This window comes from Phragmites australis, chromosome 7, assembly GCF_958298935.1.
Source record: "Phragmites australis chromosome 7, lpPhrAust1.1, whole genome shotgun sequence".
NCBI classification, from domain to species: Eukaryota; Viridiplantae; Streptophyta; class Magnoliopsida; order Poales; family Poaceae; genus Phragmites; species Phragmites australis.
Genome location: NC_084927.1, coordinates 23521034 through 23542616, shown reverse-complemented (window position 1 = coordinate 23542616; position 21583 = coordinate 23521034). Strand labels below are relative to the sequence as shown.

At 41.8% G+C, this 21583-nt stretch overlaps 4 protein-coding genes across 4 annotated transcripts; 3 read left to right on the top strand and 1 right to left on the bottom strand.

The window, feature by feature from the left end:
* Nucleotides 1-2090: 2090 nt before the first annotated feature.
* LOC133924244 (uncharacterized) lies at nucleotides 2091-3969 on the top strand. The gene is made up of 2 exons (XM_062369691.1): nucleotides 2091-2250; nucleotides 3531-3969. Exons 1-2 carry the CDS (start codon nucleotides 2175-2177, stop codon nucleotides 3743-3745), a joined length of 291 nt encoding a protein of 96 aa, XP_062225675.1. The 5' UTR covers nucleotides 2091-2174; the 3' UTR covers nucleotides 3746-3969.
* Nucleotides 3970-4536: 567 nt separating this feature from the next.
* On the top strand, nucleotides 4537-8006 carry LOC133924243 (protein disulfide isomerase-like 5-2). The gene is made up of 5 exons (XM_062369690.1): nucleotides 4537-4857; nucleotides 5404-5507; nucleotides 5600-5970; nucleotides 6750-7057; nucleotides 7344-8006. Exons 1-5 carry the CDS (start codon nucleotides 4624-4626, stop codon nucleotides 7590-7592), a joined length of 1266 nt encoding a protein of 421 aa, XP_062225674.1. The 5' UTR covers nucleotides 4537-4623; the 3' UTR covers nucleotides 7593-8006.
* A 9859-nt stretch (nucleotides 8007-17865) lies between these two features.
* Nucleotides 17866-18957, top strand: LOC133925491 (glutathione S-transferase T3-like). The gene is made up of 2 exons (XM_062371405.1): nucleotides 17866-18315; nucleotides 18388-18957. The coding sequence occupies exons 1-2, from the start codon at nucleotides 17866-17868 to the stop codon at nucleotides 18913-18915; spliced, it is 978 nt and encodes a 325-aa protein (XP_062227389.1). The 3' UTR covers nucleotides 18916-18957.
* Nucleotides 18958-19233: 276 nt separating this feature from the next.
* Nucleotides 19234-20586, bottom strand: LOC133925490 (uncharacterized). The gene is made up of 2 exons (XM_062371404.1): nucleotides 20342-20586; nucleotides 19234-20269 (listed from the first exon to the last, which is right to left on the bottom strand). Exons 1-2 carry the CDS (start codon nucleotides 20584-20586, stop codon nucleotides 19234-19236), a joined length of 1281 nt encoding a protein of 426 aa, XP_062227388.1.
* Nucleotides 20587-21583: the final 997 nt, after the last annotated feature.

Here is a 21583-nt window from a genome sequence, read left to right as displayed (position 1 = left end):
TTTTGCCCTTGAGGCTGTCACTGTTACCTTGTGCAGTTGTTTCCTGTGGGGCTATGTGGCTTGTTATCACCCTTCGTCTTTGTGGTATTTGCCTATGTGGCTCTATCGTTGTGGGATTAAGGGTAGGGGTTGTAGATAGGAATTTAGATGCTGTGCAGTTTGCCGGGCTCCCGTTCGTTTGAAGCTGGTGGACTACTAGGCGTCTGGATTCTCTCTCTCTATTCTCTTTATAGTACCTAAGGCTGCGGTCGATGATGATGGGCTGTAGTTTCTGAGGCATGTGTGACTGATGATGGGCCGGGATATATAGACAGTCCATAAAGCTCACGCTAGACTGTGTGTCCCGTCTTCTCTACTGTTTTGTTTTTTGACGCTTACTTGGCTTTGTCTATGATGCATGTGACTACAGCCTTGCGAACTCAGAGACGACTCGCTGACGACCAGTGCAAAGCAGCTTAATCGGAGGTTGTCCGGGAGAGCAAGACGTAATTAACTGGCAGCCTCGTGAGGCCCCGGGAACCAGAAGACACAATCGTCAGAAGTAGTAAGATAGCGTGTGCGTTGTACTCGTGTGTATGATATTGTATTTATATGAAATTGTACTTTATGAATTTGAGATTGAATGAATAAAGTTACGTGTTTCGATTACAATTGTCGCATGTTCTTCGTATACAATGGTATACTGGCACGCCCGCAACATATACATACAACTATACACCAATTTAAAGCACCATGTTGCGATTCCGCGAATATACTCATTCTAAGATACTCCAATGTGAATTACATGAAAAAATTGAAAAGAAGTCCATCAATTTTAATACATTTTGATAATACCTTCATATTTGTACATAAAATATAATATACTAAAAAATATGTACAAACCACATAAAAAATATATATACCATTTGGATGATCTTATATACTCACATGCTACATATACATACCATTTATCACATGAGATACTCCCTATATTATAAGGTACGTATATGAGAGTACATACTCCAAGAGTACCAAATATATTTCATATACACATACACGTACCTCATAACATAGGGAGTATCTCATGTGGTAAATGGTATGTACATATATATATATATATATATATATATATATAGAAAAACTAGTCTGTACTTCCAAAAGTACATACTCCCTACTATAATATACCACATAAATGAACTGGATATACTCTTTTATCATAATGAGTATACTTATATACTCATTCTAAGATACTCCAATGTGAACTACATGAAAAAATAGAAAACAAGTCCATCAATTTTATTAGATTTTGATAATACCTTTATATTTGTACATAAAATATAATACACTAAAAAAATATATGCAAACCATCTAAAAAAACTATACATACCACTTGAATGCTCTTATATACTCACATGCTCCATATACATAACATTTATCATACGAGATACTTCCTATGTTATGAGATACATATACGAAAGTACATACTCCTGGAGTACCAAACATGCTTCATATATATATATATATATATGCGCTAAATACCTATGCATTGCAACTAAAACATAAATATTAAATATTAATATTAAGTATAAACTTAAGTTATAGATATATAGATACGCTATAAGAACACTATAAAGCGAATACATTAGGAGTGATGCTATAGTTTGATTTTAATAGAATCTGAAAAAAGAGGACCAGAGATGGGAGAACGAGGATTGATAATAAAAATAGGTAAATTATTTAAAATTTAGAGTTTTTATTAGATTGGAGGAGAGAAAGAAAATAAGTGATATGTGAATCAACTCGTATTTTATATAGTAAAGATTAAAAAAAATAAAAATTATAAAAATAAGCAATCATTTGAAAAAATAAGCATCCATTTGTTTTTTTTTTGAAAAAGTAGATCATAGAATTTTCTATATCATCAAATTTAATTTTTTATGACTATTTTGATATTATTTTGAATTTTGAAAACAATTGAACGAAATATTGTTTTTAATCTGTCATCTAATTTTGTAATTTTTTTGAAACGACGTCCATTTTTGCAATTGTTTTTATTTTCGAAATATAAAAATAAAAAACCGCAAACGTAACCATACGAAGGCCCGAGCCCGACCGCGACAAATCACAGGCCTCACCCACCACACGTCCACACCACAGCTCTGACGGCGGCGACCTAGGCGAGAACACGAATCGCGATGGCGACGGCGCTCAACCGCGGCCTCCGCTCCGGGATCCGCCTCCTCGCCGCCGGCGCCGAGGCATCCAAGCCAGGCAAGCGCTCCTCCCTTCTCGCGCCCCCGTGCCTTCTTGACCTCCAACCGCGGCCCGATTAGGGTTTCGATGGCGCGATTCGCGTCGGTTGGGTGTTTGTGGTCGTCGTTCGTGTTGGTGTGGGTGCGTGCAACGGTAGATCCGTCGGTTCCGGCGGAAATAGTTCCGGTCACTCGATGAAATGGTTGGGGTGTTGGCAATATTTTGGCCGACAGATTTGTCCGCGCTCCGATTTATGATGTGACTGTGCTTTCGATTGCATAGACGTTATAAGATCATTTGGTACACTGTTGTAGTGAGATTGCGATGCTGAGGTGAATGATTGGCCTTTGGGCGTAGATTAGTGGCTTGGCGAGTATGGACATCTGATCACTTGGGAGTCAGGTATCAGCAGTGGTCATATGAACGGCCACTATGTGGATCATGCCATATTGTGATGTCATTCCAAATGACCAGATATCGTTTCAAAACATAAAGGATTCCAAAAATAAATAAATGACGACAGAGTGCTGGAGTGCAAAGGAGAGCAGTACCCTTGTGTTTTTTGTTTCTTCTTGTGTGCTTTGCAGATGTTCTTATTATGTTTGCTCTTATCAATTTGTTTGAGTTTTTTACTTCCAGTTATTCATCATTGACTTGTCATGAACCTGACGGTCTTTGAGGACTTGCAACTTAGAAGAAATGGTTGGAAACATTAACTATGAAACTAGGATTGCTCACTGGATTGTTGTGCTATTTTGTTATGCCCCCTAGTCAGAGGCATCTATTTACGAGGAGCACACTACTATGGTTTGGAACCCTGCTGGCTGTAGACTATCACTGGCCTCGTGATTTAATCGATAGTTTGATGCAGATTGTCTGTTCTCTTGGAAAATGCTAATTTGCCACCTTCTCGGCATCATTTATCCAGTTTATTAGAATATGTGCTGTTAGAATACGTATGCCGAAAGGTCAAAATTCCTGTGTTCCATTTTTTTTTAAATGTGTTCTTAGAGTTACCAGAGCAGCTTGGATATTTGGAGACTGGAGATGATGATTGTGGGATTGAATAAATTGGATATTTGGATTGTTCACTATATTTCTGGCATCCGTCATTACCAGCAAATGAACTTTAAATTTTCTTCTCCGTTGTCCTATTCACTCCTGATTGCTGATCTCCTTCTATTTGTGGATTTATCAGCTTACATATTGTGTTGTCGTCAAATGAAACTGCAAACTCCTTTGTGTTCTCTGTAAGTCACTCTTGATTGCTGATTTTGCACTCTTTGCCCATGTATCAGCTTCTCGTGGATTCCATGCCACTGGTGTGAAGAGGATGGGAGGGCATGGCCATGATGAGCCATACTACCTCCATGCCAAGCACATGTACAACTTGCACAGGATGAAGCATCAGGGGCTGAAGGCAACTCTTTCGGTGCTGGGAGTAGTTGGCATCGGTGTTGGAGTCCCCATATATGCAGTCATTTTTCAGCAGAAGAAAACCGCCTCAGCTTGAGCTTTCATGCTTTCAAGGCCTACATATTGGAGACTTATTTTCAACAGTATGTTGTGAAGTTAAAAGTTTGGACTTCATTCTACCTTGGTTGTTGCTTGTTACCCGCATTTGCTTACCAGAAGTTGTAACGTCGTTTCTTGCCATTTGGTGTAGGACACAACTTTCTGTTAATAATATTGTGGCTTGAACTTTCCAGGCTGTGGAGAAACCCCGCAGTGAGATCAGTCGTTGTTGTTTGGTTTTTCTTTGTCGCACTACTCTAATGTTAAGCAAGCGTTACTTTTGAGTTGTCACTTGCTTCTGTATGTAGATGTTTGCTTGCCTTTGCCTAGGATGGAACAAGAAGTACTGGATTGATTCTGAATCTTTGCTGTGAGATTCTGTGGTGGTTCGAATGGCATTGTTGGCTGGAAGCCTTGGTTCTATTTGATGGACTATTTAGGTCGTAGTTGCAGGAAATTGCTGAAATCGAATTTTGGTCGGCAGGCTGAGGATGCAGATTGTGTGTGGTTTGCCATTCATTTATACAGAGCAAAATAACCTTACTCGGTTCATCTGCGTGATTGGTTTGAGTTTTTTTTTACCGATTCTATACCTGAATTATGAATTAGCATGCACATTCTTAATCTTAATTCATGTGCTATTTAAGTACTTTAAACAGCCAAGTCTTTCAAAAAAACACAAATATACTTTCACAAAAAATCACACATATAAGTGTCTCTAAATCTGAAATTCCTTTTTTGAAACAAGAAATCTGAAATTCAGAGGGGCAAATGTGAACTTTCCGCAATTAAACCCCTTCATCAAAACGAGCCAAGTTCCGTGACCACGTGAACTACTTCCGACGCGGCGGAGATCGAATCGAGCGCGCCGCGGCGATGGCGACGAGAGACCTTCCGCCGCCGGTGCTGTTTCCCCTCCTCCACCTCCTCCTCCTGCTGCTTCTTCCGCTCTCCGTCCGCGCGGCCGCTGCCGGCGACGAGTTCCCGCGCGACGGGCGGGTGATCGAGCTTGACGAGAGCAACTTCGAGAGGGCGCTGGGGGCCATCGACTTCCTCTTCGTCGACTTCTACGCGCCCTGGTGCGGCCACTGCAAGCGCCTCTCCCCCGAGGTACGAGCATCACCAGTCCGCTACCCTGCCGACCTGGCACTTGCTGCTACCTACTTGTACTAGCCCTGCGAGATGTGATGCGAATTCAGATGTTGGACTTATACCTGCCATGTCGTTGTGGATCTCGGTGATTGTGTGAGTGTTATGGAAGTGGGTTGATTCGGACTCCGGGATTGCATGTTCTTGGCGTGTCCCAATGAACTCAAAGCAGATTAGTTCGAAATGGGAGAGAGCACAGAGAGGGGGGAAAATGATTCATTTGTAGTTATCCAGTCATAGAACAAACAGTGAGATAGCGTGTGGTTTCATCTGATTCTGGTAGATTAGTTTGTGGAAGAAAAGAAATTGTTGCAGCTGCACACAAGTCTGAATTCGGCTAGAGGTGCATCAGTATGTTTCTGATCCATTAATAGATTCTCAAATTATACAGTTTGCCTATTTGCACTTCCATAAAAGACAGGAACTGCCAGTGAGTTATCTTTCTGATGACTTTGATCTTGGATTAATAAAATAAACTGTTGATCATATTGCCATTTGCTAGTGCAGTTAGATGAAGCTGCGCCGGTGCTGGCAGGATTGAGTGAGCCCATCTTTGTTGCCAAAGTAAACGCTGACAAGTACAGGAAACTTGGATCAAAATATGGAGTAGAGTAAGTGCTTGCCCCTGCAAGTAGTTTGGTTTCACTGGGGAGTAGAGATTTTTAGATGGCATGCCTAATGTTTCTTAGTTTCTGAAATGCAGTGGGTTCCCTACTCTGATGCTTTTTATCCATGGTGTCCCGATCGAATACACTGGTTCGAGGAAAGCTGACCAGCTTGTCCGCAATCTGAAGAAGTTTGTTGCACCCAATGTCTCTATCCTTGAGTCGGACTCTGCAATAAAGAACTTTGTTGAGAATGCTGGTACAAGCTTTCCTATATTCCTTGGTTTTGGGGTGAATGAGTCGTTGATTGCTGAATATGGAGGGAAATACAAGAAAAGGGCATGGTTTGCCATTGCAAAAGGTTTTTCTGATGATATCATGGTAGCATATGATTTTGATAAGGTGCCAGCACTAATTGCAATCCATCCAAAGTATAAGGAACAAAGTTTATTCTATGGCCCATTTGAAGGTACTTGTGAAACACACTGTTCTATTTCTTTATTGTGTTCATGACTAGAGTTTTTATGTTTTGTTTAATGCTTAGTCTGAGAAGTAATTTGTAGTGCAGTATCAATCAATACTATCTACTAACGGTGGAAGAATTCTCAAGCTCTGAGGGCCTCTGCTACTGTAGCAGTTGGCCCTGGGTATGTATATACATGTACATGTATGTATATACGTGTATATATACATGTACATGTATGTATATACGTGTATATATATGTACATATGTATATATATATACGTATATATAAGTATATGTATGCATGTATACGTATATACATATGTGTATATATATATACATATATATGTAATTTTCTTTTTCGGGAAATTCTAGAAAATGTAGAAATGAATATTAGTTATATTAATAAATCAGCTGAAAAAAATCTAAAATGCAAAGAAAAATATCTAAAACTCAAAAAAATATTAAACAAATTTTTTTAGGTTAGTATTACTTTCACCTACATGTTAAAACTATATGCATGCATAAAAGTACTATTGTTTTCTCTATAATTAAGTAAATGTGTTTAACATTAATAATTTCATAAATAAATATTGAAATATACAAAATTTGTGAACCTAATTTTTTTAGTCTTCTTTTGTCATGCTCCATACAGAAAAATAAAAAATAGGCGCGGCGTAGGCGCGCTAATCAGACTAGTATCATCTTATGTCCAGTCGGATCAACAAAATAGATACTTAGCATTGCTTTCCCCATTATTAATGGTGTTATTGTTTTGGACATAGGAAATTTCTTGGAAGATTTTGTACGACAATCCCTACTCCCTTTGACTGTCCCGATCAATACAGAGACACTTAAAATGTTGAATGATGATGAGAGGAAAGTTGTTCTTGCAATTTTGGAGGATGACTCGGATGATAAATCTGCACAGCTGGTAAAAGTTTTGAGGTCTGCTGCTAATGCAAACCGTGATTTGGTGTTTGGATATGTTGGAGTCAAGCAATGGGAGGAGTTTGTGGAGACTTTTGATATTTCCAAGAGCTCACAGCTGCCAAAGCTACTTGTGTGGGACAGAAATGAGGAATATGAACTAGTAAGTAAAATGCTTCTGCAGTAATCAATTTCTATTTTCTAATACCAGCATCCATATGAGAACTATTTGTGTTATGGCCTTATGGGCATGTTCTTACTGGTTATGTCACATTCATCATTCATAAAAGCACTAAGTTTTATTCTTTCCGATTTGTTCAATATCTTGAATTTTTTTTCTGAAAAACTTAAAGCTTGGTTAAGAGCGAATTTCTTCTGTTTCATAGCTGATCAACATCAGTAGAGAATTTATTATATCCTGTGATTGACTTAAATGCTTCTTGGTGAAGGTGGATGGTTCAGAGAAATTAGAAGAAGGTGACCAAGCATCCCAAATAAGCCAATTCCTTGAGGGATACAGAGGAGGAAGAACCACAAAGAAGAAAGTCAGTGGCCCTTCTTTCATGGGTTTCTTGAACTCTTTGGTCAGCATGAACTCTTTGTACATCCTTATATTTGTTGTCGCTCTTCTTGTTGTCATGGTGTACTTTGCTGGGCAAGATGATACGCCTCAGCCAAGACGGGTTCATGAAGAGTGAAGGAAGCTTGGGAAGCTTCTTGCACCAGGCGATGTAACTCAGACGTTAGATTTCAAACTTTCAACTGACGCTGGTCCTGAAGAGGTCTGGCTTGAGCGCTTGATTCTGACACTCGTATCCCTATTGCAAATCATCATCTTCTACCTTCTGCCTTGCTGCGGTTCTATCTTTTATTTGTTTGTTTTATGGCTTAGGAACTAGCCTCCACTTGTGTATGTTAGCATTTCAGACTCCACCGTCTGCTCTAAACGTTTCTGTGAAAATATTTTGTTATCATACTCTGCCAAACTTTTGTACAAGTGATATAGGATTTGTAAGGAGTGTGTTGTGGTGTTTTGTTTCGTACTGGTCACTGAAACAAACCATTTCATGATCAAAGTTTTAGTTTCATGATTTTATCAGTTATGATGAACAGCCATTTTTGTCAAGAAATATTTCCACCCATCAGTTATGATGTACTCGACGGGAGTTTACTCAATGATGAATAGCCTTTTCTGTCAACAAATATTTCCATCCATCCGTCTGGATCTCTTGTGTGGGGACTTGTGGTCAGAAATCCAGGTAATGCCTTGCTGTTCGAAATAGATGTTTAGCTATACACACATGGAACAAGAATATAAGAAATGACTTGGCTTTTGGACATAGTTTGCCCAAGCAGCGTTGAATACTACTATCCGATTAAGAAGGCCTCCAAGGTGAAACTGAGATAATAAGCGAGATATTTAAGCCTTTGGCTGCTCGTACAGCCATCTGGCCAGCTCCATATTGATGGAATGAATCAATCGACTGTGTCCACGATTGAACTGATGTAACCAGTGACGGATAGCTACGAAACAAAGGGGTTCTTCCTCCTCTCTTTTTTTTCCTCCCCTCTTCTCTTTTTTCTTTTTAATATGGAGAAAACTTCTTCTTCATTATTTACGTAACGAAACCATCATTTAAGTATCTTATATCCAGACAGAAAGGATAGAACTAGAAAACTAAAAGTTCAATAGAGAAAATCTGATAGAACTAGAAAGCTAAAATTCGGAGGAGGAGGACTCCAAGTGCTCCGTGGTAGGGGGCTTGAGCCCCCTCGCCCCGAATCAATCCGCCGCTGCATGGAACCAGCTGGGTCCCGATCGGAACGAGGGTCTGCGTCAAAGATATATCATCATTCATGTATACACTTGTAATGAACGCAGAGTGGTGAACGAGCTGACCAGTCCAGGAAAGTGCCCGTGCCCCGTTGGCAAAGGCATCCATCGTGCTCGTGCGGATGCATGCACGGCTCTGGCACATTCCGCCCCGTGCCTAGACTCTTCTATTTTGCTACCCATCAGGCAGCGCCGCCGAGTTGCCCTGACAAGGCGACCAAGAAGAAGAACGCTCCGACCATCTATTATACTGTTACGCTACGTAATATTTTTATTTTGTGGCTCGAACCGGTGATGGGATGATCTTGATTGGTTTCTTGGTTGTTTGTATTTTTGAAGGAGGACGCACTCACAGATAACTCAGGTTGTCCCAGAGTACCGCAAGACATGGCCATCTTGGTAACCCCTGTTACCATCTGAATTTACTTCTTGTTTTTCCTTTGGTAAGAAAGACAATGCATTATCCAACGGTAGTTGCAGTGGCGCAAATAACGCTAGGACATCTATTCAATTGTAGATAGTGGTGCCACAAGTTATTGTTCCCTGGGCCTTCCAAATTCTGAAGTTTGAATGCATGTGGTTTGAACTAGATTTCTAATATAACTAAGGGAAAAATGCAAACCCCCCAAAAGTCACTTGGATTTTGACTTCCCCCCAAAACTTGTTTTGTTGCAAAAAAATCCCCAAAAATTTGATTTTGTTGCAAAAAACCTTCCCAAAAATTAAAAAAAAAATCACAAAAAATTCTAAAAAAAACTAGAGACAATTGTAACCTTCTATGAAATTTGTTTTCAAAAATAATATCCTTTGCATCATATTTCATGGAGAGAAAGTTTGGAAAAAAAGAAAAATGTACAGCTCATTTATTAACTTATATTATTTTAACTTTATCATGTCTACCATTATTTTTGGTTCATACTGCTGAGTCAGTAATCTTGCAATGCAGGCCTCAGGTAAGCACTACTGGTCTACTGCGTAAATAAGTTTGCATGCAGGAGTGACAATTGACGAGCAATGGCAATATGCATAATACAGCATCTCTTTCGGAGCCTTTGCACTTCTCATTGTGAACCAAACTTCTAATTGATTTTTTTTTTCTCATCAGCAAGTTGCTGCTAGATGAGAATGTTCAAGGTTGCCCAATATTCAAGTGAGCTTTCCTACCTTTTCAACGTCAAAACATATAATTAACCTGGAGAGCATTTTTTCCCCTCCGGGTGCTAATGCAATGAGTTAACTATGCAGAAATGCACAGAAACTAAGTCAGCATCCATCCCTTTAGATTGGTGGCTGCTATGAAGCTCACGATATTGAGGATCTCATCAGGGTTGGACAGAAAGTGAAGGGTTCGTATATCTGTTTAGTTGCATTTGTTTCTTCCTGAGGCAAGTCTAATCTGGCCACTATTGATACCTATTCAATTGTCTCTTTTCCGCACAACCCATGGCAGAAGCAGCTCAACTAGTTCTCTGCCCATATAACTGCATAATTAATCCGATTGTCAGGAGAGCGATGGACATTGATATTCGTGGCTCTATCATTATTATTGATGAGGCACAATAAGATCTCACTTCTATGACTATCTTTCAGTCAGTCAATTACTTGCTGATTTGGTTGGTATACTTTAATGGTTTCCTCAAGTAAACTAGGATAGTCCCTCTCGAAATTTCTCTTCAGAGTGGCAGTAGACTTGTAGTACCGAAATAGTGAATTCCACTTGTTTGTTTTCATCTTGCATCCTTGTTTTACAGCAACATAGAAGATATAGCACGTGACGCTGAAAGTGTTGATCACGATGAAGAATCACTGTAATGTAAAGTGATTCTTTATGTTTTTTCTAGAAGCGCTATCCATATGTTTTTTTTTTCGGTGCTACCCAACTGAAATATTGTCAGTACAATCCCCATGGTTGTACCATGTTGGATGAAGGGTGAGGATGTTAAATTATGCATCTCTTCGGATGATTGAAATTTTTCATTGACGGGAAAGCTAACTATCTTTATCTGTTTAGCTCCATGAAAAGTGAAACACGACAGCTTTGTCAGATAAGAATAATGTGTATGTTATTAAGATAAACTTTTCTAGCGTACAATGACTCATAATGCAATTGTTCTTTTCTATCTTTCGCTACAAAGTTTGTAAGCATAACTATCATAGAAAAGTTTCAATCCTCTAAAACGATGAGACCGAGATTGGGGCAAGAAGTCGCTTAAGATCATAAAACTGGAAATTTCTCACACGAAGGTGCCTTCATATCTTTATGCTACAATAAATTATATACAACAATGAAAGAAATTCATTTTCAAAAATAATATCAACTTAAATCCTCAGAGCATGCTTTATGCATTTGAATATTTATGTTCCTTTAGAAAAGGAGGCATCTGTAACTCATCAGCGTATCACAAGCTAACTTCAACCCCGACGGCTACGGGAGGAAATTTTGTTTGAGCTATTAAGGATATATCTCATTTTGCAAAAAAAAATCTAACAGTTTTTAGCTTGATCATTTTTACCATTCCAACCTAATTCCATCACTTACGCAAAAATCCACCAATTTCCTCTCTTCAATCCGACTTATATAATTAGGTTAAAATAGTTAAATTTTTGTGGAGAGTGGCAAGGGTTAACAAAATTGTTTGAGATCTGGAAATCTCTACCCGGCGATTTTCCAAAATTCACAAATATCATGAAAACCGCTCAAAATTCGGTGAGAATTCGCTCAAATTCACTCGGTCAAATTTGTAAATCAGAGACAAAAATCGACCGAATCGATGATTTGGTAACTGCTCGATTTGAACCGAAAACTACTCTAATTCCATAAAAAACTGACCGTATTTCCTGCATTTCATTTGTGATTGAAACCGCTCAAATTTGATTGAAAACCACTCGGTTTTATTGAGAACCGCTCAAGTTTAAGAAAAATAAAAAAATAGCTTAATCTTGTAAAATCGATAACTAATTCATTTGGGCTTCAAATAAAGTGAAACAAATTTTTCTGGCTTCCTTGTAACATGATCTACATGATAAAAGTATTTATACTCATAAAAAAGTTGTATATTTTCTGTGAGAAAATGTATTCTCTAAACCTAGTTAAATGCATAGTTAATTCTTTGCTAATCCAAAAATCATGAAACCAATTTTTTTAGTCTTCTTACATGATCCTATATCTTTTAAAAATACATTAACTCATTAAATAGTTATTTTAAAATGCATGATTGTGTAAATGTATTGCAACTAGATTAATTCATAACTAACCCATCACATCTCCAAAATTAGTGAAACCACTTGTATTAGTTTACTTATACTATGATTTATGTAGGATAAATAATGGTAGACATGAAAAATTTAATTAAAATATTATTTATTAACATGTTCACTTTATGCTTGTGAACTTTGTAAAAATTATGGAGAAATTAATAAAACTCTAAATGAAGTGAAACCAATTTTAACGATTCTCTTAAGATACTTCCTACATAAAAATATGTTTTTTCATGTTAAGCTTTTCCTTAACGTGATGGGCAAAATCACCATGTTCATACGACCTATTTCAGCATTTTTTTTTTCAAATTTACTCTCTATGAGATATGATACAAACGACATTATTTTTTTAAAAAAAAAATACACATAAAGTCTTAGAATTATCTCTAGTATTTTTAGATTTTTTGGTTACTTTGTTTATTTTTTGAATTTTTTAATTTAAATTCAAAAACCGGTGGATTTCTAAATGCGGTTCGAACCGAATTGGCCGATATTCGCGAATAATGAGCGGTTTTCAACGATTTTTCAAACCCTGAGAGTGGCGTGCGCTATTTGATTATAGTCCTACTACTTTGACTTGTAGATAACTAATGGTAGTAAAAAAAAAGTAAAAAAACAAAACAAAACAAGCTACAATTTATCGTAGAATTTTTGGCTTCCTATGCTTAATCAGCTGTGTGATTGGCAACAAATCTTTTGAGGATGTTGAAGATGAGAGAAAGAGCAAACATGGCTACGTGAATAAGGTGCTTTCCTCTTTATCAGCTGCATGAATGAATTTGAGCATATCAGGAGAAATGCATTGTGCAATTTTTTGGGGTGAGTTTCTCCCTTCCCCTAATTTACAGTTAGTACAAATTTGTGCTTGCAGTGAGGATAGTTCTTGTGAGCCTTTTTATGTGACCGACTCTCAAAATTTCCCTTCAGAGTGCTTGTAGACTTGTAACAAAATGGTGAATTCCACTTGTTTGTCTTCATATCTTGCATCCTTGTTTTGCAGGTACATGACGCTCGAAGTGTTGATCTTGATGAAGAATCATTTTATTGGTAGTGAGGTATCTGGCGGTCTGTTTTCATTCCTCTCCCCATCTCAGAACTGGCAACAATCAGTTTCACAATAATGCTTCTGCTGAAATCTTTTTTTCTTTAATCCTCATTCAAACTATCTATCTTCAAGATCTTTTTTGGTTTCTTACCTGGTCCGAGCAAATTGATGTGAATGTTAACAGGCACCTACTCCTTGATCTTGCATTTATGACTGGTTTAACTGTTGTGTGCAATTTGAAGAGAAGATTTTTTATCACTATTCTGGAGGGTCCAGATAAGATTGGTGGATATGTTCCACTGACTACACAGCTCCTTCAGTTTCCGCGGATTTAAGACCTACCATTACCATAGATGTGAAGGCTCTTATAGACGGGTTAATCCATTCGTCTTTGATTTGTTCTCAAGTTAGTCTTAAACTGAATGTATTAAATAGTCTTTGCCCTCTTAAAAGTAGATGTACTGCTAACTAATGAACTGAAATAATTATTTGGAGAGAACATTAATATCTATTACTACTACTACGGGAGGAAGATGGCCTTGAGTGTATTCTTGATAAAAGATGGAGAGCCACGTGAGGAAGATGTTCATCTTGGTGCTACCTTTTGTGTTTCACTAGGAGCTGATCTTGGAAGAGTCAAAGGAAGCGATGGTGAAATAGATGAAGTTGACTTAGAACTCACTAACCTCATCCTATAGGGCCTATGCTTCACCCTTGAAGAAGTTTTTCTTTGTGACATTTTTAATCATGTACATGATGTATGGTGCATAGGCACAACTCTTGCTAGAAGTGTAGGAGGTAATGTGGATTTCCTCCCAAGGAAAGTCCACCACACTAAACAAATCATCTTCATTGATATCCTAGTTCTTGATATACCTTGAATCGTAGTGGCATCGCCACTTTTAGGATTTAAAGTGGAACGGAACAAGGAATTTAGACACTTGTAAAAAGGTCTCATGCCTTTGGTTGAGCCATATGTCACTTAACCATGATTTTCATACATAAAATCTATATCTTTGGCGGAGAGTTGTTCTTCAACATAAATCTTTATCTTGCTCGTGTCACGGACATCAAATCCAAACAAGCGAGCAAAAGTCCGATATGAGATCTTGTATTGCTCTCATTCGATCATCCAAAATATGGTTTAGTTTTCCTCATGGTTATAGCAAAGAGTGGCATAGAATTGTGCTATGACTTCCACACTCCAATCACACTTTAGATCCATGATGTTTTTGACCCTCTTGTCCTCACAAGCTGAAATTACTTCATTGAAAGTAGGATCACCTTATTTGCCATGTAATCCCAATCTATCCACTGCATTAGGGTGACTGTATTCTTCTTTCTGAGGATCACTGTCTCATAAAAATCAGCTTAGAAATCATTTCAAAAATGATGATCTGACACATTCTTCTCATATATGAAAGGATTTCCATATCTATCTCTCTTGCACTTGCTTGATTTCTTCATGTAATCAACTACCGCTCTAGGCATCTGGTTTGCTGCATATGTCCTGTAGGGCCTATGAATCTTCAAAGGGGCCAAAATAGGATTTTCCTCTTGTTTCTCTTGTTCCTCTTCAATGCCATCTTGCCTTTGAGTCCTTGAACCAGAGACCACATCCTTTCCTTTTCCTCTCCCTCTCATTGTTTGCATCTTTGTTCCGCCACGAGGCAAATTTGTGGTTGGTGCTGGCTCATTAATGTGAATACCTCCTGATGAGACCGATACCTTCCGAACAGCCTTGCGAGCGCGACCATGTCCACCACGGCTGCCCCTGCCATTGCCCTCAGTTTCCTACGGAGGAGCATCACTTTGTGCTAGCGGATCATGTCTGGCTTTTGTTCTCCGAGGAAATGCATGACCAACAAAATGATCTCCTCCCATCTTAATAAGTCATGAGATACACATGAAAGATATGCTTGAGATATGAGAAGATTTGCTCAAGAATTTGAATTGAGGAACATAAACTGGATACACAACTTCTGGACAACCCGGAATATCTGGGTCATCCCGGAGACTCCGAGTTGCCCGACCCCGAAACAAAAACTTAGGGTAAGGAGGATGTGTCTAATGTATTTGCAAGCCCTTAAGGTAAGATATGTGAATCTAGGAAGGAAATAGAGCATCTTTACCAAAGGGATTTGACTCTAAGGTATGGTATTGAGAGATTGGGTGGATTGAACTTGAGATGTACCTTTAGGTTAAATGAGGCACTCGAAGACGATCTGGAGGGTAGGCCGGGGAATCCGAGCACTGGAGGAAGTCTCTAGGTGAAGAACTTTGGAATCCCATGATCGAAGCTTGAGATCACCGGAGGGGAGGATCACCACGGTGGAAGGAGGAAAGAGGAGTTGGAAAGATGCAATGAAGAGGTATTCTCTCAGGGTGGAGATTATTGAATAGATAACCCAGAGACTCCGGGTGGACTCGGAGACTCTGGGTTGGATTTAAACTCCAAATCGAGAAGCTCTCCCTGAGGGGAACCCGGACACTCCAGGTTGAGTGACAGAATCCGGAGTAACCGAGTGGACCCAGAGACTCTGGGTTCTTTCAACTCGATAGAGCCATCAGAGGCTAAGGGCCTCCAGAATCCGGATATTCCGGGCTAGACTAGACCCTTAGACCGAACCCAACGGGTTCCCGTCCCGGGCCGCATTCCCTTCGCGATGGGAAAACGCCCGAGACGGGAACGGGCAAGCACGCCCAATTGATTCCCCTCCCGGCGCGGCGTGGGACGGGAAAGGAGAGAGGTTCCCTCGGCCGTGGGAACCTCTCTCCGTTCCCTTCGCGCAGACGGAGAGCGGCCAGCGGTCCGGCAGTTGGCGTCGCGCGCTGGTGCGGAAGCCGTCTAGGAGAGGCGAAGCGGAGGCGGCACGAGCCGGGAGGACGGAGGCGCAAGGGTCGGCGGGCCGGCGACTCGAGCGACGGGGGCAGGTCGACCGCGCAGGGACGGGAGCGGCGACGTCGGCGGAGGCGGCCAGGCGGCGCAGCGTCGAATCGACGGCAGGTACGCCCACAATAGCTTGGCCGTATATGACTAGTAGATCCAGGGAAGGGTAGGGGGGTCGGAAGGGTCGGGAGGGTCGTCGGTCCTTGTGCGGCGGGGGAAGGAGGAAGGGGGGGGGAGGCGGCGCCTTCGGCACATGGAGCGATGGTTGGACAGGGGGGAACGGCGACGGTGGGCGATTGCTTCGTTGACGGACAAGGGGGTAGCTCGGACGGGGTGGGTGATGGAGGCATCGCAGGGGGTGCTTAGGCCCTGTGCTGCGCACATTGGCGGCGATGGCGGTGGGAGGGCGGATTACTTCCGTACTGGGGCGGGGGGAACTTATGATGCCGACGGTGAAGGGGACTCATCGGCCTGATGGGATTGTCGTGGTGAACTATGTAGATGGACGCGGCGGCGCTGGCGAAGCTTGTGTCGTTGATGCAAGACCAAATCCAGGATGCGGCTGACGCGTTGAAGAAGGTAGCATCCGACAACATGAGCCCCGAGAGCACACCAGCGTCTGTCGATCTGAACATGGCCCTTTTGCAAGTCGATGCAATTGCCGCCGATTTGGGTTAGCTAGTGTTCCAGGTGGAGGATGCCATGCGCCGGTGTTCTCTGTCCGTGCGTACCGAGGAGGAGGACAGGAGTAGCGTTGGGGAGGAAGGAGAGGCATGGGCTGCCTTGAACCTCGCCGGCGATGACTCGGACCAATGTGAAGGGAGCTCCGATGAGGTGCTATGCTCCAGTAGTGAAGATTGCGGTTCAGTTGAGTCCGATAGGTCCTAGCGGCTGCAATCTGGCTGCCGGTTAGGATAGATAGGTGTCTTTCGTTGTCGTGGTGTTCTGCGATGAGCAACTGGTGCCAGAACTTTGGTTGGTAGCCCTACAAAGCTTGTTTGATGCCGGCTAAACCTGTGTGATGAACTGAACCGCTATCAGCATTATTGTCCCCACTGTGTAATGTATCAGTATTGCAATAATAATGTTCTTCACATGTTAATTTCTTGTCTGGTCCATGGATACTACATCACTTTGTTTCTGAGGACATCCCCTCTATGTGTGTCTTATGTTTCATGAAGAACAAACAATAGCCGACTGCAGGTAGCCTTTAGTGGCTATAGTGTGGTATTTTTGTAGCTTGGTCATGCAGGTCATGCAGGTGTGCAACCCTGATTAGGTACATTGTCTAGATGCATCGGTTAGAGCTGTTATATTCTGGTAATAATGTTCTTCGCATGTTAATTTCTTCTACTAGTCCATGGATAGTACATCACTTTGTTTCTGAGGACATGCCCTCTATGTTTGTGTTATGTTTCATGAAGAACAAACAATAGCCGACTGCAGGTACCCTTTAGTGGCTATAGTGTGGTATTTTTGTAGCTTGGTCATGCAGGTCATGCAGGTGTGCAACCTTGATTAGGTACATTTGCTAGATGCATCGGTTAAAGATGTTATAATCTGGTAATATGCCATAGGTGTTTCAGTAATGCAGGTGTGCAACAAAAATTGGCATGATTAGGTAGTAGTGTTCCAGTAATAGGCCATAGGTGTTGGAAAGGTCATGAATTGAGTACATTCTGGTGCTTCAAGTATTGCTGTACTATGGTTAATGTTCAGCAATGTTCGGTTTGCTATTTTTGAGTGACAGGGCTACTACCAATGTTTAGCAATGTTTAGCAATGTTCTGCTTGTTCATAAATAGCTGCTTGTTGCTGTATGAAGTGTGATCTATATCATAGATACTGAATCTTACCTTATTTCAAGGGGCCGAATGGATCCCTTTTACGAGAGCATCCTGCAGGACGGTTTCGACCGTATGACTTGGGGGGGGGGGGTGAAGACATGGGTACCCAGGGGGGGTCAACCGACGTTGCACAAGTGGAGATTTCGCAGTTCTCGCAGCCTGCTGGTCTTGGAGGGCAGTCGGAGTTAGGCCAGTTTAGTCTCGGGAGCGAGGAAAAGGGTAGGAAGAAGGTCACCTCGAGGAAGAAGAAGAAGGTGGATGCGAAAACTGATAGGACAAAATGGACAGACGAGGAAGATGAGTTGTTGGTGTCGGCGTGGCTTAACGTGAGCCAAGATCCGGTTGTGGGCACGGATAAGTCAAGGGAGACATATTGGGGCCGTATCGCGAAGTACTTCAACACTTACAAAAAAGAAAGCATGATGCCGAGGACCGAGAAAGCGCTCATAAATCATATGAAGCTCATCACAGATGCAGTCACTAAATTTACGGTGCATTACAGGAAGGTGGAGCAGCTGAACCCGAGTGGCACGAACGAACGTGACAAGGTAACTTTTCTTTTCGGTTAAATTGTCCATGCATTTATAGGCAAACATGACTTATATTTACATGCTTCGCAGATGGCTCGAGCGTGCTCCGCATATAAAGCAATCGAGGGCAAACCATTCGCGTACACACACTGTTGGGTGCTGCTGGCCGAGCACCCAAAGTGGCATGCTCACGAAACGGCAAAGGCGCAGAAGGTCTTGGATCTTGCGGAAGCACAGTGCAGCCAAGCTGCAGGCAACGACGTACCAAATGATGCGGCTTCCAACGCGTCGACGGACCTTCCCCGACCTATTGGCCGTGACCAAGCCAAAGCTTCCCGAGCCCGCAAGTCACCGTCTCAGTCTTCAGTTCCTACTGTGTCCGGAGGAGCATATGAAAGACAATTGCAGGACATCAGTGAAACAAAGAAAGTTATGGTGGAGCTTAAGAAGGAGCAGCTGGAGGTGATGCGGCTCCAAGCCACTGTCCGAATGAATGACCAAGACGAAAGAATTATGAAGGTTGATTTGGACACCGTTTCAGGACCCCTGCGAGAGTATTATAGGAAGCGCCAGGAAGACATAATGGCGCGGTGGAAGCTCCTGGAGAACCGAGAGTAGCTCCAGTAGTGAACTAGTCAAGCATTTGTTATTTGGACTGTAATATGGATGGACATGTGTGTGTGATGGTACTGTACAACGTTTGGAACATTTACCTTTGGTTTGCAATATTTGTCACATTCAAGAACTTTCATTGAGGACTGCAATAGTGGTTCATGTATTGATTCGTAGTAGTAGCATTACAAACCAAAGTACATGCCAAAGCCGACCGTACTGGAAACATCAAACCAAAGTACATGCGAAACGGTGACCCTATTGGGAACATAAAACCAAACTACATGCTTGAAACTAGCTTATGGAATACATAATTTCTGAATTCTACTGTGCTCCATGAATACTCCAAAGGTGCTCCACAAGGTCAGCACGTAATTGGCGGTGCACTGCATGGTTGCGGATAGCTTGAGTTGTTTCGACATAATGCAGGACACCTTCGTCACCACTTCGATGGACTTGAGTTGGTTCCCCCATGAAGTCGAACACCTGCACTGGGGAAGCGGTACCACGCTCGTCCTCAATTATCATGTTGTGCATAATAACACAGGCGGTCATGATATTGTGCAATGTAGACTGATCCCATACTCTAGCCGGTCCGTGAACAATAGCAAACCTAGCTTGCAACACACCAAATGCACGTTCGACATCCTTCCGGAGAGCAGCTTGCATCGCGGAGAAATGGATGCTCTTGTTGCCTCGTGGAGCAGGAATTGCCTTCATTATGGTCGCCCATTCGGGGTATATGCCATCGCCGAGGTAGTATCCCATGTCGTACCTGTTACCATTTATGATGTACGACACAGGTGGGGTACTCCCATCGATAAGCCTAGTAAATAAGTTAGAGCGGTGCAATACGTTTATATCGTTAAGACTCCCAGGCATGCCAAAAAAAGCATGCCATATCCATAAGTCATACGACGCAACCGCCTCCAAAACTATAGAAGGCTTGCGAGTATGGCCTGTGTACGCGCCATGCCACGCTTTTGGACAGTTCTTCCATACCCAATGCATGCAATCGATGCTCCCGAGCATCCCGGGAAACCCACGGCGCTCGCCTTCTGCCAGGAGACGGGCGGTGTCAGTTTCATTGGGAGCCCGGAGATATTCTTCTCCGAACACCTCCACAATAGCTTGCACATATTTCCGTAATGCCATCATCGCCGTGCTCGCCCCTATCCGCACGTACTCGTCAACTGCATCGGAACTGACTCCGTATGCTAGTTGCCGTATGGCCGCTGTCATTTTTTGCAAGGGGCTAAGCCCGAGCTTCCCCGTTGCATCCCTTCTCTGCCTGAACCAGGTGTCATGCTCCTCCACAGCGGCCGCAATACGCAAGAACAACCGCCGCGACATACGAAACCTGGGTGCGTGAACATACATGACTCAGTGCACACAAGGAAGGTTACGGCTTCCATTACAAAATCGAACTTACCTCCGACGAAACAGGATATCGCCGTACACAGGGTTGTCGGCGAAGTAGTCGTTGTACAGCCTAGCAGCACCTTCGCGGTGTTGCCGGTCTATAACCGCATGGCCGGGCATCGACCCACGCTTCCTGCTACGACGCGCAGCTCCTGCTTCTTCCTCCTCGATGGCAATTAGTACAAGCAGCTTGTCCTCTTCGTCACTCGAATCTGAGGAGAACATCATCATTTCCTCCGAATCTGAGGAGTTCATCTTGTATTTGGAAAATGAGGCACTAGTGTGAGTCCGCTATGAGCATGCCGGCCCTTTTGTAGTGGTACAAATCTTCCCTGCGAAGCCACACTTCGGTAGCTTCCATTGCAAGCCGCTTCAAAAGTCCAACGTTTCCTTCCACCACAAGCCGTCTACCCAGTCAACACTCTAATCCCGTACTGCATACGCCGTATAAACGCATTCATCGTAAATATACGGATTCGGTACCAAATATATTAAAATATTGAAAGTCTGTTGGAGAAGGGAATGGGGAAGGGAATGCTGTTGGAGTGCAGAATCCTGAAGGGAATGAATCTAGGAAGGGAATCCTGCTGGGAAGGGATTTTGGAGTGGGAAGGGAAGGAAACGGTTGGGGTTGGTCTTAGGGTTCTGGAGAAAGGCTGAGATAGATTTTGGAGATAAGATTCGACGAGGATCTTTAGGAGATGGATTGTTGGACATATAAGATATTTTTACCACTTGAGATCAGCCAACAGACAACAATACATAGCTATAATCACAAGTAATAAATTATGATCATAAGATCAAAGAATCAAATATTTTTTAAAATAGCACTCAAAAGAAATTTTTGCAAACCTCTAGCTATCAAAGCTACAAAGCTAAAACAATCAATTGCATGCAGTATATCAAGCTATGTCACGAGAATCTAGGATATTTAGCTCACTTCTCAACTCACAAAACCTTTGCTCGTCTAATGGCTTGATGATGATATCGGCTAGTTATTTTTTTTGTTCTCATATGGTGAATATCGATATCCCCTTTGGTTGAGTGGTCTCTTAAGAAATAGTAACAGATGTCTATATGTTTTGTTCGTGAGTATTATACGGGATTGTTGGCTATTTTGATGGCACTCTCATTGTCACATAAAAGTGGAACTTTGGTCATGTTGTAGCCATAGCTCTCAAGGTTTGCCTCATCCAAAGTAGTTGTGCGCAACAAGCGCCCGCAACAACATACTCAGCTTCGATAATGGATA

Excerpts from the sequence above, each read along its gene's own strand:
- LOC133924244 (XM_062369691.1), top strand. The coding sequence starts at position 2,175 with ATGGCGACGGCGCTCAACCGCGGCCTCCGCTCCGGGATCCGCCTCCTC. Across the intron at positions 2,251-3,530 it reads CGCCGAGGCATCCAAGCCAG|CTTCTCGTGGATTCCATGCC; the intron begins GCAAGCGCTCCT and ends CCCATGTATCAG.
- LOC133925491 (XM_062371405.1), top strand. The coding sequence starts at position 17,866 with ATGGGTACCCAGGGGGGGTCAACCGACGTTGCACAAGTGGAGATTTCG. Across the intron at positions 18,316-18,387 it reads GCACGAACGAACGTGACAAG|ATGGCTCGAGCGTGCTCCGC; the intron begins GTAACTTTTCTT and ends CATGCTTCGCAG.
- LOC133924243 (XM_062369690.1), top strand. The coding sequence starts at position 4,624 with ATGGCGACGAGAGACCTTCCGCCGCCGGTGCTGTTTCCCCTCCTCCAC. Across the intron at positions 5,508-5,599 it reads GGATCAAAATATGGAGTAGA|TGGGTTCCCTACTCTGATGC; the intron begins GTAAGTGCTTGC and ends TCTGAAATGCAG. Across the intron at positions 7,058-7,343 it reads GAAATGAGGAATATGAACTA|GTGGATGGTTCAGAGAAATT; the intron begins GTAAGTAAAATG and ends TTCTTGGTGAAG.
- LOC133925490 (XM_062371404.1), bottom strand. The coding sequence starts at position 20,586 with ATGAACTCCTCAGATTCGGAGGAAATGATGATGTTCTCCTCAGATTCG. Across the intron at positions 20,270-20,341 it reads GATATCCTGTTTCGTCGGAG|GTTTCGTATGTCGCGGCGGT; the intron begins GTAAGTTCGATT and ends TCACGCACCCAG.